Raw genomic sequence first — 15,255 nt, 5'->3', positions numbered from 1 at the left:
CAGTGATGAGGCTGACACCCTGGCAAGGGTGCGATGGATCAGGTCACCCTTGCTGGCTGACAAAGCCCTGTGGTTACACCGTCATCGGGGCCATGCTGGTGTAAAGACTATTGCTCACGTGAACCAGAGGTGGAATCTACACACACCTATGGCAGATTTATGGACGGCTTGTCATCAATGTGAGGTACGTGCCCAACAGTATCCACATTGTAGGCGTCTCCCCACCATTCCTGGCCATGTCCGACGGGGAGATCATCCTTTGGAGAGATGGCAGGTTGACTACATTGGTTCCCTGCCTCGGTCTAACATGCGATGTACGCCTTCACAGCGGTTGATACCACTACAGCCCTCCTTTTTGCCTACCCTGTGGCCCGGGCTGAACAAGCATCCACCATTAAGGCATTGGAACATTTAACCGCTCTATATGGGCAGCCCCTCACTATAGAAAGTGACCAGGGTAGTCATTTTATGGGACATGAAGTCTAACAATGGGCACGCCAAATGGACATTGAGTGGATAGCCCATGTGCCCTACTGGCCTTGGGCTGCTGGCATGTTAGAGTGATACAATGGTTTGTTGCAGGGGAAGCCAAAAAGTGGACCTTTTCCCCGATCTCTCCGGCACTGAACACAAAGGTTGGATCGGGTCGTTCGGGTGCTGAATGAGCAGCCCATAAAGGATGGGCCTGCCCCCTTAGATTATTTAACCTACAACAGACCACTCCCCTCCGACTGACAGATGTTACCAAGGACCCATTGATGTGACCCCAGGTAAATCAGGACGGAACTGTTCTGCTTCTGGCCCCAACTCCCCTCAAGGAAGGAGAGATAAAAACCTGGACATGGTCATGGCATATAACAGGCCCTGAACCCCAGTGGATTGGTCTCTTAGCCCTGTGAGGGGATGGGTTACAGTAACAGTACCTCTCCAACATGTCACCTGCCATGCTCGCCCCTGAGCAGCAATCGGTGACAGTCACGGCAGGCTGCCATGGAAAGGGCACCCTCCTCACAGGCACTTTAGCTCTTGCCTTTTGGGTAATTCCCCGGGTTCCCCTTGTCTTGGCACCTGAAACTGCCACACCTGTTATGGGTGAGACTGTGTGGTACCATCGCCCAGGACAAAAGGCAATTCCAGCCACAGTCTTGTCCCAGGACGGACAGGTAGCCTGTGTGCTGCCTGAAGGACGTGAGCTACCCTTAGTGTCCCCCGTCTGCTCTTCCTCACCGAACAAGGTGATCCAGGCTAACAGCATCGCCTCCTGGGCCCACACTTGCACTCAAGTCGCCAACATTTCTCACTGCTGGGTCTGCATGGAGTTCCTGGAGGAAACCTCCGGCCGTCTGCCCTGGAGCATCGCCCCTGCTTCTCTGCAGAACTGGACTTTCCTGGCCACGTGGCATCCCCAGGACGCCAACTACGACCCTGCTCGCAGGGTAGTCGAGAAACACCTGCAACGGACTCCGCGCCCACATACCCCTTTGGGATACGCTGCTTGGGATGGTTGGGGTTGGCTAGTAGGGGCACAAGTAGAATTGCGCCAGCGGCCCCTCTATGTATAAAACAGGAAATGGGATTGAGAACCTGCACTGTGGGATGGATCCCGAAAGAGTTTCGTTCAAACATTACTCGGAATAATAATGCCACCCGCTGGTGGAGTGGAAAACTTTTGGTGGGGACTGTCCCCACCGACAGAGTGCCCTCAGGATTTTTGTGGATATGTGGAAAATATGGATGGCTTTATCTTCCTACTCATTGGACGGGAAGATGCATGTGGGGACGGCCATTCATTCCAGGGAAGGTCCTCCCCACCTTTACTGAGAAGCCGCATAACCAGGATGCTGTGTTCTCCCGTTGGGAGTGAGTGAAGCGGACTCCATGGTGGTTTTACCCGGTAGCCATCCTTTTTCCTGGGGGTGGAACCATTGAGGTAGAGATAGAATTGAATGCCGTAGAGGAGCTACTGCTCGGGCCCTGACTCAAACCCGGCAGGCTTTGACCCTCCTGATGGATGAGGTCACTCAGATGAGGAAAGTGGTTTTGCAAAACTGCGTGGCCCTTGATCTCCTCACTGCAGTGCCAGGAGGCGCATGCGCAGTCATACACACTGTGTGTTGTGTATATACCCGCTCACTAGGAGGATATGTCCTCTGCATTGAAGGAAGTTGATGGCGAAGTACAGGCCATCCAACAGTTAACTGGAGACCCACTACGGGAATGGTGGGAACGTCTCTCATCCTCCTGGCCCTGACGTTGGACCCTTTTAGTGTTAGGAGCTGCTGGCTGCGGTCTGGCAATACTGTGTTGTTCCCTGTATTGTTGCTGTGCCCTTTGTGCCCAAGGGGCCACCCTATGGGCCCATGTGTCGGCTGAGAAACCTATTACCTAAGGGGTGGAATGTAAGGGAAAATACGTTTGTATAGGCAACAGGTTTCCCAGGCCAAGCTAAGATGACTGCCGCAGTGTTTTTTCCAGCCTGGCCCCCCCGGGCTAGCTGGCCTTCCTGGGAGGCATGAGTCAGCACACTCACGTAACCAAGGTGCTATCTCCTGTGTAAACCCATGTGATCAGGCTTTCCCATCGCATGTTGCCACGATTGTTCAGAACCACATACAAGCGCTCGCCACGTTCTCAGCCATGCTTTTCGCCACTGCTGCGTCCCCCAACAATAAAGATCATGTCTCACCTGCCTGCTGCCACTCGCTTCTTCTTCCGATTTCTGAAGCCTGCGCCGGAGCACAAGCTAGCCGCAGAGCATCCTCCTCACACCCACTCAGTGAATTTGGGTGAGTCACACAAGACTTCAGAGCCTCCTCTTCTGCAAAGTGAAGATTATAGAACTGGCTGCACGCAGCTGCCTGTGTGTGTGGGGGCATTACACAAACAATTAAAGGTGAGGGTCTGGCCCAGTGCCCATGGCCCGTGTGGTGGGGACCCCAAGAGGCTTATCTTTCATGTCTTTATGCATCAGAAGGCAGGACAGTATGTCATGGTGACAGTGTCTTTTTTATACTGGCACATAAAATAGGTGCATCTTTTAATTAATGTCATCCTAGATTTGATGAAATATGGAATCATTACCTGTGCTGATCTTGAGCAAACTATAATATCTCTGAGTAAAAATGTCCCCATCTGCAAAACGGGGACAACGTCCTTACCTCAGCCAGCCACCATGAGGTTAAAATGAGACCACATCATCAACAGTTTTGAGGGTGCCCGGCCCTCTCCTCCTCCCTTCTGGACAGCATCCTTAGTGGGCTGAGGTGGGCTTCGGGCAAACCGAGCCACCTTGAGCTTGGACCAGGAGTGTGAGCCACTTGTTTGTTTATCTCTGGAGAGGGAGGCCTCAGTGCTGAAGGCCAAGCAAATATTTGTGGTTATGGATTAACCCGAATTCCAGGCTGTCATGGCGGCAGGAGGCAGAACTTGCAGTCTCTCCATGACCCACCCCTGTGAGTCTCCTTCGACGCAGGTCTGTGGGGGGTGCAGAGGGAGGGGTGCAGAAGAAAGAGGAGGACTGAGTGGTGATGAGGGTCAAATCCGCAAACTTGGGTTCTCGAGACCAGCCGGAGTTTGGGATAAAGAGAAATGAGGCCCAGCCCTGGGTAGGCCAAGGCACCGGTTGGCATTCCCCAGGCCTGGGAGCCCGAGTCCCAGGGAGCCCCTCTCATCACGTGCGTCCCTCTTTCCAGACTACGGGTCAAATGGAAGTTGGCCGAGGGTCTCCAGGGCCACGGCCATCCCAGAGGCAGCTTGGAACCTCAGACCCCCCCATTCTCCTTACTCCACTCTTACCTCCAAACCTGGGGCCTCAGAGTTAAACAAACATCAGAACTAGCCTTAGAGGCAGGGAACAAAGGTGCAGAGGCAGATCAGGCAGGGGAGTTGGATGCAGCGTGCAGGCCTACTCACGGGGCCTTGCTGGCAGTGGAGGCCTCCTTGGTATCCAGCTGGCAGGGCTAGCTCTGTGGCCTTGTGGGGTGTTCGGTGGTTGGGGGGAGGGGTTAAGATGCAGGCCTGGAGCCTCAAGACCAGGCTTGGGCTCTTTAGTACTAGTTCTGCCAGCTCCTGGTCATGGATTTTTAATAAGCTACTCAACCCCTGTGGCCCTCAGTTTCCCCTCTGAAATGGGGATGACAACATTAATACCTGCCTCTTGGGTGGCTGTGAGCCTTAACTGAGATAGTAGTAGCTAATGTTTACCAAGCATTTGCTATGTGCAAACCCTGTTTTAAGAGCTGCACGTGGATTAATTCAGTTAATTCTCACAATACCCTTTATGGCAGAAACACAATTATTCTGTTTGTTTTATAAACGAGGAAACTGAGGCATGGAGCAATTGAGCATCTTGCCCAACATTGCCATCCGGTAAGTGCTGGAGCTGGAATTGGCACCAGGTGGTCTGGCTTCATGCCTGTCTTCCAAATCATGTACACATTGCTTGAAAGACACCCTGTGTCTACTCCACATTAGCTATTCTCAGCCCAGCTGTCAGAGCGGCAACGGCAGCCAGCCCCGCCCCCGCCATCACCGAAGAGCAAGGTGAGGGCGGGCACAGATATTCCAGTGCACACCCCACCGCACTTAGGCTGAGTCCCTTTGATCTTCGCAAGGACCCCGTGTGCCTCCCACTTCTGGGGCAGGTGGTCTGACCTTAGTTCCATACAGAGGCTTCGGGCTGTCTGTCTAGTGAACAAGCACCCCCCGACCCCAGCTTTCACCCTGGCAACCAGCACACAGGAACAGCCCTTTCACTTGGCTTCCGCTTGGGGGTGCGGGCAGAGCAGCGGCTGGTGTGCTGCTGGGAGCTCAAAAGTCCTCCTCAGACAGGTGCAGAATGTGGCAGCTTGCGAGCCTCCTGCTGTTCGTGGCCACCTGGGGAATTTCCAGCGCTCCAGCTCCTCTTGGTAAGGCCCCAGCCCCGGCCCCTCTCGGCCTGCACAGGCCCTGGCTGGCGCCTGCCAGGCCTTCACGCCTTTCGGCAGCCTCTCTGAGCCGCAGGTGAGATGGGGGCAGGCAAGTCCCAAGCAGGCCAGCTGTGGACGCGACACAGGCTGCGAGGGCAGGCACGGGCGTGGCAGGGAGCCCTGTGCTTACCTCCTGAAGCTCCTTCCTCAGCAGGGGCCCTGTGTGTTCCCTCTCCACCCACTCGCGCCCTCAACTGCAAAGGCCCCAGGCACGGCCTCTCCTCCCAACGTGCACATCTGCTGCGTAGCTGCCCTGCCCCAACCCCTTTCCTCGTCCCCACAGCCAACAGGCGGTAGCCATGACCTCATGACCTGCCTGGAGCCACACGAGGCTGCTTGGGGCCTTGGTGCCTCTTGTCGAGCTGCTCGTCTGCCCGGTCCCCTCCCCACCCCCCCGAGGTCTGCTTGAGTTCATCTGTCCGGACTCAGCCCTGGTACACCTTCCTCTGGGGGCCCTTCCCTCCAACCCCTCATGCTCGCCCCCGCTGGGATCCCTGCCTCCTAGCTGTCCCCTGCACCCAAGACAGACACCTTGCAGAGCCCAGGAGGCACTTGGTGACACGCACTGAGTGACAGGTCTGTCTGCCCTCCAGGCGTCCTTGTCCAAGGAGGACATGGGGGATGCTGGGGGTGGGGACGTGGCCGCACGAGGTGTACTGCGAGGACAAGGAGACCATTTGCCGTTGCAGTCCTAGCGGCCGCGGCCGGCGTTGGCATCGAGTGCTTACTGCTGTGCCAGGCCCTGACCGTATTGTTTCACATGATGATCTCCTCCTCATTTTCTGGATGAGTAAATTGAGGTTTAGAGACGTTAAGACACTGGCTCAAGGTCACACAGAGGTCAGATTGGGGTTCCCAGGGAGGTTCTGTCTTCCAACTGTCACCAGCTTCCTGCAGAGGAAGAGAGCAGAGGAGCAGGCGCAGCTTCCTGACCTGGAATTAGAACAAGGCCTGAGGGGCCTGAGATGAGGCCTTTCCAGCCTTTTCCAGGCTGTCCCAGCTTGGCTTCCTCAGACCCCTGCAGGCCCCCAGCCCCTCTCGGGCCCCTCCACCAAAGTGAGCTCCCCTCCCCCCCCGAAGCAGACTCGGTGTTCTCCAGCAGCCAGCATGCCCACGAGGTGCTGCGGGTCAAACGCGCCAACACCTTCCTGGAGGAGCTCCGGCCCAGCAGCCTGGAGCGGGAGTGCACAGAGGAGATCTGTGACTTCGAGGAGGCCAAGGAGATTTTCCAAAATGTGGAAGACACAGTAAGGTCACCTGGCTGGCTGGGTCCAGAGGATGAGGCTCAGGGTGGGCTGGTGGCCGACTGGAGCCTGGAGGACCAGGGGAGACCGAGCGTGGAGGCCCACTGGGGAGTTGGGGAGGTGGTGGCCACCAGCCCATCTTCCCCCCAGCTTGCTGGGGATGGCTGAGTGCAGTGAATAGGACGCTGGCCCTGTGGTGTTGGTTGGGCACACGTGACTGTAAGAAACAGAACCCTGCAATGAATTCCAGGAAGGAGAGAGTGAAGGGCAGCCCTGGGCTTGGGAGTCCCACCCAACCCCATCGAGGGAGTTCAGTCTACCCTCCAGCTGCTGCTGGACACCCTGCCTCCCCTCTCTGTCTCAGCCATCACCCCTGCTTCCACTCATGTACCCGAGGATCAAGCATGTGTGACCTGGACTCCCCGATGCCCGTCCATATGTCCTCACCTGCTGTGTGAATTGGGTCCAGTTCTCAAGGGGGAAATCCCAATTGCTCAGGGGATCTGAAGAAAGGGTCTGGGTCCTTCTGGCCTAAGGGTCGGAGTCCTCCAGAGTCCCCACGGCCCTGTGGAGGAGGTCCTGGGGTGGCAGGGTGGGCTTGGTAAGGGGGGGTGGCTTCCTGATACAAAGCTCGGGCCCCCTCTGTCCCCAAGGGCTCACTTCTGCTGCAAGGACCTGGCACCCCCTCCCAAGGTGTCTGTAGGGACACCTCTCCCAGTGAGGCGTTCAAGGCAAAAGGGGGCGCTTGGCCTGCCCCTCTCTTGCCCTTGGCCTTCACCTCCTGGACTGGGTCCTCAGTCCCCACTGCCTCTTTTCCCAAATGGCCTCCTCAGCAGACGCCATATGATTGTCTTAAGGCACAATATGGGCACAGCATATCCCTGCCATGGCTCCCTGACGTCACCCATGGTCAGTGGGCCCCAGCATGGCAGAGTGGCTGCTGCTGGGCCTGTTTGACAGCGCAGGCATCAGCGTCACAGCAAGTGTCGTGTGCACAGCGGAGAACCTGCGCCAGGGTAGAAACGCTCTCTGCCGCCCCAGACTTTCTGAAGCAGCAATCTGCCTCTCACCGGCTGCGAGGACACCGCTTAGGGAGAGACGGGAGGCGAGGGCACGCGAGGGAACAATGCCCTGGCAGAGGGCGGCTGGGGAAGGGAGGGGCAGAGCGGCCTGGCGGGGGGGTTGGGGTCCCTTCCCTTGCAGAGGCTGCTGTGGCGCAGACTGCTCTGTCCTGCTGCGCGGGGAGGGGTACTGTTCGTGGGGGTTGGGTGGAGTTCGCGCGGGGGTGGGAGGTGGGGACTGCGGGGCGAGGAGCACTTGCGGCCTGCGATCGTCAGGGGTCGATCCCTGGTTGTCTGGAAGCCCCTCCCCGCCTCACCTGCCCGCGCACAGGCTGCCCTGCCCCACCTGGGCCGCACCCGGGAGGCGCCTCGGCCCCCACCGGGCTGCCGACCCCTGACGCTCTCCTCACAGCTGGCCTTCTGGTCCAAGTACGTCGGTGAGTGCGTCCCCCTTGCTGGGCTGCGGGTGTCCGCTCCCCTAGGGCTCTCGGGGCCGCTGGGGGTCAGGGAGGGGGCTGGCGATACCAGTGACCCCCCACTCTCCGCCTTGTGTCGCAGACGGTGACCAGTGCGCGGCCCGGCCCCTGGAGCACCAGTGCGCCAGCCCGTGCTGCGGGCACGGCACGTGCACCGACGGCATCGGCGGCTTCAGCTGCGACTGCGGCCGGGGCTGGGAGGGCCGCTTCTGCCAGCTCGGTGAGCGGGCGCGGGGCGCGCGGCGGGCGGCGGGCGGGCGGCAGGGGCCCGGGCGCGGCGCCACCGCCGCTCTCGGCCCGTGCGCCCCTGTCCCGCAGAGGTGAGCTTCTCCAACTGCTCGGTGGACAACGGTGGCTGCGCGCACTACTGCCTGGAGGCGGCGGGCGGGCGACGCTGCAGCTGCGCGCCGGGCTACGAGCTGGGGGACGACCACCTGCAGTGCCGGCCGGCGGGTGAGCCGCCCGGGAGCCGCGGGCGCGCGAAAGCCCTTGGGCGGCGGGAGTGGGGCGACAGTCGGACCCGAGGGGCGCGTGCCTCGCCGCTCCCGCTCTCTCGTCCGTGCCCGCCGCGCTCCTCCTGGTCCCCGCGCCGCCCCGCCGCCCGCCGGGCGTGTCTGTTCCTCACCCACGTCTCGGGCGCGCCTCCCTTCCCCTGCACCCCTGCGTCCCCACATTTGCCTATTTACGCACTTTCATTCTTTCCACGTTTATACATGTACAAAGTTGTAAAAGTCAGAGTTTTACGACTCTTATTAGTAAATTTCAACACGTTGTTCCTTGGCGTGGGTCTTTGTGCACTGGTTGTACAGTGCTCTTGTTAGACCTCTTTAATTTAGAAATTCATCTTTTACTTCTGGGAACAATTTTTAGTTATTTCTTTGACAATCTCTCTTCTGCTTTCTCTGTTCTATTTCTGGACCTCCTATCATTCAGATCTCTTTACTCTAGTTTTATTGTCTTTTTAGAACAATTTTTATTGAGGTAAAATATACATATGTAATTTAATTTACCATCTTTGCCATTTTTAGGTGTACAGATGAGTGGTAATAAAGACCTTTTTTTTCCTGTTCCCCTCCCCCTCCTCCTCCCCTTCCTGACCTCTTGTGACCACCAATCTAGTCTCCATTTTCATGAGATCCACCATTTTTTTAGCTCCCACATATGCGTGAGAACATGCAGTATTTGTCTTTCTGTGCTTGGCTTATTTCACTTAACATAATGATCTGTGGTTCCATCCATTTTGTAAATGACAGGATTTCATTCTTTTTTATGGCTGAGTATCATTCCATTGTGTATATACCACATTTTATTTATCCAGTCATCCATCAGTTGATGGGCACTTAGGTTGATTCCATATTTTGGCTATTATGAATAGTGCTGCAATAAACATGAAAGTGCAGATATCTCTTTGATATATTGATTTCCTTTCTTTTGACTATATACCCAGTAGTGGAATCGTTGGATCATATGGAAGTTCTATTTTTAGTTTTTTGAGGAGCCTACATACTGTTCTCCATAGTGACTGTACTAAGTGACATTCCCACCAATAGCATGCGAGGGTTCCCCTTTCTCCACATCCTCACCAGCATCTGTTGTTGTCTTTTTGATACAAGCCATTTAACTTCGGTAAGGTGATATCGGACGGTGGTTTTGATTTGCATTTCTCTGATGATTAATGATGTCGAGCATTTTTTCATATACCTGTTGGCCATTTGTATGTCTTCTTTTGAGAAATGTGTGTTCGGATCTTTTACCCATTTATAACTTGAATTTTTTTTTTTTTTGCTATGTTTTTTGAGTTGTTCGAGCTCTTTATATATTATAGTTATCAGTCCTTTGTCAGATGGGTAGTTTGCAAATATTTTCTCCCATTCTGTGTGTTGTCTCTTATCTTTGTTGATTGTTTCTTTGCTGTGGAGGAGCTTTTTAGCTTAATGTAATCCCAATTGTCTATTTTTACTTTGGTTGCCTGTGCTTTTCGGATCTCACACAAGAAATCTTTGCCCAGACCCATGTCCTGGCACATTTCCCTAATGTTTTCTTCCAGTAGTTTCATAGTTTCAGACCTTAGATTTAAGTCTTTAATCCAATTTGATTTGATTTTTATGTATGTGGAGAGAAAGGTGTCTAGTTTTATTTTTCTGCATGCAGTTATCCAGTTTTCTCTGCACCGTTTATTAAAAAGACTGTTCTTTCCCCATTGTGAGTTCTTGGCACCTTTGTTGAAGATGAGTTGGTTGTCAATGTGTGGGTTTATGTCTGGGTTCTGTATTCTGTTCCATTGGCCCATGGGTCTGTTTTTATGCCAGTACCATCCTGTTTGCGTTACTATAGCTGTTTAATAAATTTTGAAGTCAGGTAGCGTAATGCCTCCAGCTTTGTTCTTTTTGCCCAGGATTGCTTTGGCTATTCAGGGTCTTTTGTGATTTCATATAAATTCTAGGATTTTTTTTTCTATTTCTGTGAAAATGTCATTGGTATTTTATTAGGGATTGCATTGAATCTGTAAATTGCTTTGGGCAATATTGTCATCTTAAATCTGTAAACTGAATCTGTAAATTATTTTGGACAATATTGTCATCTTTCAATCCGTGAGCGTAGAATATCCTTCCATTTGTTTGTGTCTATCTCTTTGAATTTGTGTTCTTCTTTCAGGAAACTTTCCACAACTTCATATTCCAATTCTCCTACTGAAAAAAATTTTCTAACTTTTTATTTTGAAATAATCAGAGATTCACAGGAGGTTGCAAAGAAATGCCTGGTGGCCAGTGGGCTTTCCTGCGAGGCTATTGGAAGGCTCCCTCCTTCTGCTACCCAGATTTTAGGCTGTTTGTGAAAGGAATCCTCCAAGCTTGTGCTGGAGGATGCTCACGCGTGGCTTCCAGCCCCTTGGAGCAGGGTGGGGAAAGGAAGCTGGCATCTGCACAAACTGTGGATGTCTGCATGACTCCTGTGTCAGCCAGGCATGTCCCTCTTTCCTGAGGTGGTGCCTGGAGTCCCTGTGTCACAGTGTCTGGTTCACCCTCTTCATGTCTTCTGCATGGGGTGGGAGAGCAGAGCCAAGCCAGTGAGGAGGGCTCTGGCGGTTTCTCTTACAAACTCTCAACACACCTCCCACCCGCAGTCCCACCTGCGCCGCCTCCCTCAGAAGCGCTGAGGCTTCTGTGGTTCCATTGGCTTCTGGGCATCTCCGCTACTGGCTGAGGTTTTTGCTTTCTAGTGTAAGTCAGTCACCACATGCATCTGCTGTCAGCTTTTGGAATTGTGTTGTCATGTTCTCTCCATTGTCTTGTCACCATGTAGTTCCCCTGTGGACGGCATCCCATTGCCCCTGCAAGTCTAGATCCCTCAACCTGGCATTCAAGGCCCCTAATGAGCAGAGCCCGGCAGACCTTCTAGCCCTCGGTTCTCCACAGTGTGCACTCTCCTCTTGGCGGGGAGGCCTCACAACTGTGCCCAGGGCTTCTTTAGGGCTCTTGAAGAATGCTCACCTCCTTCTCTCCATAATGTCTTACCTCTATGAGGAGCTTGGCAGCATCCCAGCATGAGATCTTACCTAAGTATCTCAGGGATTACCCCCAACAGCCCTAAGGTATAATGAACCTTCCAGAAGTTTAACAACCTATGCAAGGACACAGTTAGGTGGTGATGCTGCTTGGTCTGGCTCTTGCCATTAGGTGGCACTGTTTGTTGACTGACTGGAGGGGATTTGTAGCTTGTATTAATTGAGTGTTCCAAGCATCACTTATCCCTTGAACTCTACAATGTGGCAAACTGGCCTACAGGGGGGAGGGAGAAAGGTGGGAGGGCGGTCTCAGAAACAGTGTCTGGCAGGCCACTCATGGCCTCCCTCTGCCTTCAGTGAAGTTCCCTTGTGGGAGGCTATGGAAACGAATGGACAAGAAGCGCAATTACTTTAAACGTGACACGGACCGAGCAGAACAAGCGGACCCAGACCGAGCAGACCAAGTAGACCCGCGGCTCGTCAACGGGAAGCTGACCAGACAGGGAGACAGCCCCTGGCAGGTAAGGGCAGGTTGCCTCTCTCCTCCGCTGGGTCGCTCTGGGTGCAGGAACGGGCAGGAAGTGCTGCCATCGCTTGGGGGGCTTGTGGGGAGTGCTAAAGGGAGAGGAGCGGCCGGCCAGGGTGGGGCGGGGTGGCCGTGGAGCAGGAGGGCAGGGGCGCTGCAGTGTTGAGGGGAAAGTAACGCTGTGCTGCAGCATGTCAGGGAGAGGCCCGCTAATGGGAGGGGTTTGGCACAGTCAGGGCTGGTCCTGAGTACCTCCAGCCTCAACGTGGGAACTAACACTTACTTGGTGCCTCTCTGCCAGGCGCTGGGGGTCGGGGGCAGGGTACAGAAATCAACATGTGGGGGCAGTGGCCTCGGGGAGCTTACGGACTCTGGGAGGGTCAGGACTCTAAACACAAGGCAACCCAGTGGGACTGGAGCCAGGATGGCTGTCTGGACAGGGGCTGAGGGAGGCCCGAGGGGAGCTGCCAAGGCAGCCTAGGGCCACAGAGTCTTCCCAGAGGATGCGAGTCCTGGCCCAAGCCCCCAAGGATCAGAGGAGCTCACTGGGTGATGTTGGGTGTGGCTGAGGATGACTGGAACAGCATGGAACAAAGGAGCAGCATGAGCAAAGTCAGGAAGACACCCTGGGATGGGCCAACACCATAAAATGTGCAGAAATAGAAAATTCCAGAAAAGGTCCCTAGCCTATGCCCAAGTGACCAGGGAACCCAGGGAAGTGCTTGAGAACCATGCCGGGGCCATGTGAGACCTGGGAGCCCTGGACTTGGAGCTGCCGGAGAGCAGCTCTGTGACGTGGCTGCCCCATCCCCATTCCAGGTGGTCCTGCTGGACTCGAAGAAGCAGCTGGCCTGCGGGGCGGTGCTCATCCACCCCTCCTGGGTGCTGACGGCGGCCCACTGCATGGAGGGCTCCAGGAAGCTCATTGTCAGGCTTGGTATGGGCTGGAGCCAGGCAAGAGGGGTTTGCCAGGGGCCCCGGGGGTGGGGACCAGGCAAGTTGTCCAGGTTTGGGGGACCCTGGTCCCCAGGATACTTGAGCAAGAGATTGTTTGATCTCCACAGAAGGTGTTTGGGGGGAAAAGGACTATGTGTGCCCACCCTGCCCACCCTATGACACCTGGTATTTTGCAGGTAGGGGATTTCTGGTGCCCTCTTCAAATCTGGGCACAGGTCCTTGCACACATGTGTTTGTAAGTGAGGGGTTACACACACCCTCAGCTCTTCACTCCCACTCCTGCGGAGCAGGCCATGGGTGGACCTCAGCACCCTTGGGTGCAGAGACCTGCAAGGCCTGGCCTCAGGGCTGTGCTTCACAGACGGACAGGGATGGAGCTACGCAGCAGGGGCCCTGGCATCTGCCAAAGCAGAGAGCTGTGTCCCTAGTAGTCTGGGGTCCCCGGGCACAGGCCCCAGTCTATGCCATTTCTAGAGAGGTTTCTTACTCATGTCTTTGTGCAAAAGGAAGGAAGAGGTGTGTTGAGAACGAGCAGTTCACACTGCCTACAATTACCTTCAGCGTAATCACGGGCCAGTGGCCTCTAGTGCGGCTTGGCTTAGGGCTTCCAGGCCCCCTGCCCAGGAACCATCAGTCCGGCCTGAGAGGACCTTGTCTCGTGTGTGTGATCCGGGTCTTCCTTCCCGGCGGTGGCGTGCTCTGCCGGTCCTCCTCTCTGGTTCTCACTGCTCCTGCCCTTTCTCTCCAGCTTCAGTTGCTTCACGGCCCTTCATGGCTCGGGTCTGTGTCTGCGGGTTTCTAGGGGCCCTGGGCTTCCCTGCTACCCATTACTTCCCTGGTCTCACTGCTCCCTCTGTGAGTCCTGAATCCGGACCAATTCTGCCCCTTTGGGATTGACACTTGGGGGCCACTCCTGCTGTCAGGAGAAGTCACCCTTGATAGGGATCCACAGCACAGACAGGTGGCCCCAGGACAGCACCTGGGACATGTGGGTGAACACTCTCCAGCCGTGACCTCCATCAGGCGTCGGCCGGGGCACGGCACTCGCGGCAGCCTCGGGAAAGGCCGGGGCAGAGGCTGCACCCGCCCACTCTGACGGTGCGTCTGCCCCACAGGGGAGTATGACCTGCGGCGCTGGGAGAATTTGGAGCTGGATCTGGGCATCAAGGAGGTCCTCATCCACCCCAACTACAGCAGGAGCACCACCGACAATGACATCGCGCTGCTGCGCCTGGACAGGCCGGCCACCCTCTCACAGAACATCGTGCCCATCTGCCTCCCGGACAGCGGCCTTGCAGAGCGCGAGCTCACTCAGGCTGGCCAGGAGACTGTGGTGACGGGCTGGGGCTATAAGAGCAGCCGAGAGAAAGACACCAAGAGAAACCGCACCTTCATCCTCAACTTCATCAAGATCCCTGTGGTCTCGCGCAACGAGTGCATGCAGGTCATGAGCAACATGATCTCTGAGAACATGCTGTGTGCGGGCATCCTCGGGGACCGGCAGGATGCCTGTGAGGGTGACAGTGGGGGGCCCATGGTCACCTCCTTCCGAGGCACCTGGTTCCTGGTGGGCCTGGTGAGCTGGGGCGAAGGCTGTGGCCTGCTCCACAACTACGGCGTGTACACCAAAGTCAGCCGCTACCTCGACTGGATCCACAGCCACATCAGAGACAGGGAGGCCTCCCCCAAGGGCCGGGTGCCCTAGCACCCTCCCTGCGGGCAACGCATGGAGCATTAAAGGGGCATGCAGCCAGCACACCAGTCTGCTGTCTGTCTGTCCTCCCGTCCCTTTCTTAGGCTACTCTGGGAGGAAGTAACATTTATTGAACATCTACTAAATGTCACGTGCTTTATGAACAGAATCTTATTTAACTCTCAGATCAGCCCTGTGGGGTGAGGAGGAGCAGATCCAAGTTTTGTGGGGTCTGAAGCTGACAAAATCTCGGGGTGCTCTGTTTATGAAAAAGGGTAAAGAAACGTGACTACAAAACTTCTAGAGCCTCTCCTGGGGCCAGTCGGGCCCCAAAGCGAAGCTTGGCTGGCTTTACAGAAAACCCAGCTGTGCACGCAGATGCGTGCAGCCGCTGTCGCAGAGGAGGAGACTGGGGCTCGGGAAGGCTCACACGGCAGAGCCGGACCGAATCTCGGCCTGGCTCCCAAACGCTGGCTGGCGATTTTTTCTATTCTCTATTGTTGCGGGAGGGCAGCTGTTGTGACACCTGCTGGGCGTGGAGGCCATCGTTAACCCTGCGGGGAGTGGCCAGAAACCCAGAGGGCGCTGGTTCAGCCCAGAACGCGCCCCGTGCGGCCGAAAAGCTCCTGTAAAATCGATGTTCGACAGTCCCGACCCGCTGCAGCGAGAGGCTCTGCCTTAGCCTGGCCTTACAGGCATAATTGCAGAGACAGAGAAATAAGTTAGAATGTCCTGATTTGAAATCGTTAAGTACCTGATAAAAAGGAATGGGAGTGAGACAGAGCTGAGAAAATTAGTCTGAAGTCCCCAAATTAGTCCAGCTCTC

The 15,255-nt window shown here is 55.5% G+C and overlaps 1 protein-coding gene across 5 annotated transcripts in view; it reads left to right on the top strand.

The window, feature by feature from the left end:
- The first annotated feature begins 3,392 nt into the window (after nt 1-3,392).
- Nucleotides 3,393-15,255, top strand: part of PROC (protein C (inactivator of coagulation factors Va and VIIIa)) — a 14,788-nt gene continuing 2,925 nt past the window's right edge. The window contains exons 1-7 of one of the 5 annotated variants that reach the window (XM_012649958.1): nt 3,393-3,452; nt 4,827-4,907; nt 6,051-6,214; nt 7,685-7,709; nt 7,831-7,968; nt 8,067-8,201; nt 11,611-11,723. In XM_012649958.1, the coding sequence (XP_012505412.1) occupies nt 3,407-3,452; nt 4,827-4,907; nt 6,051-6,214; nt 7,685-7,709; nt 7,831-7,968; nt 8,067-8,201; nt 11,611-11,723 (702 nt within the window). In that variant the 5' untranslated portion in view covers nt 3,393-3,406. Of the gene's footprint in view, nt 3,473-4,826; nt 4,908-6,047; nt 6,215-7,684; nt 7,710-7,830; nt 7,969-8,066; nt 8,202-11,610; nt 11,724-15,255 lie in introns of all 5 variants that reach the window. The other 4 variants (XM_012649957.1, XM_012649961.1, XM_012649960.1 and 1 more) reach the window with 4 other exon arrangements.

The sequence above is a fragment of the Propithecus coquereli genome, unplaced genomic scaffold, assembly GCF_000956105.1.
Source record: "Propithecus coquereli isolate 6110/MARCELLA unplaced genomic scaffold, Pcoq_1.0 Scaffold307, whole genome shotgun sequence".
NCBI lineage: Eukaryota > Metazoa > Chordata > Mammalia > Primates > Indriidae > Propithecus > Propithecus coquereli.
This window is presented reverse-complemented; position numbering and strand designations above follow the sequence as displayed.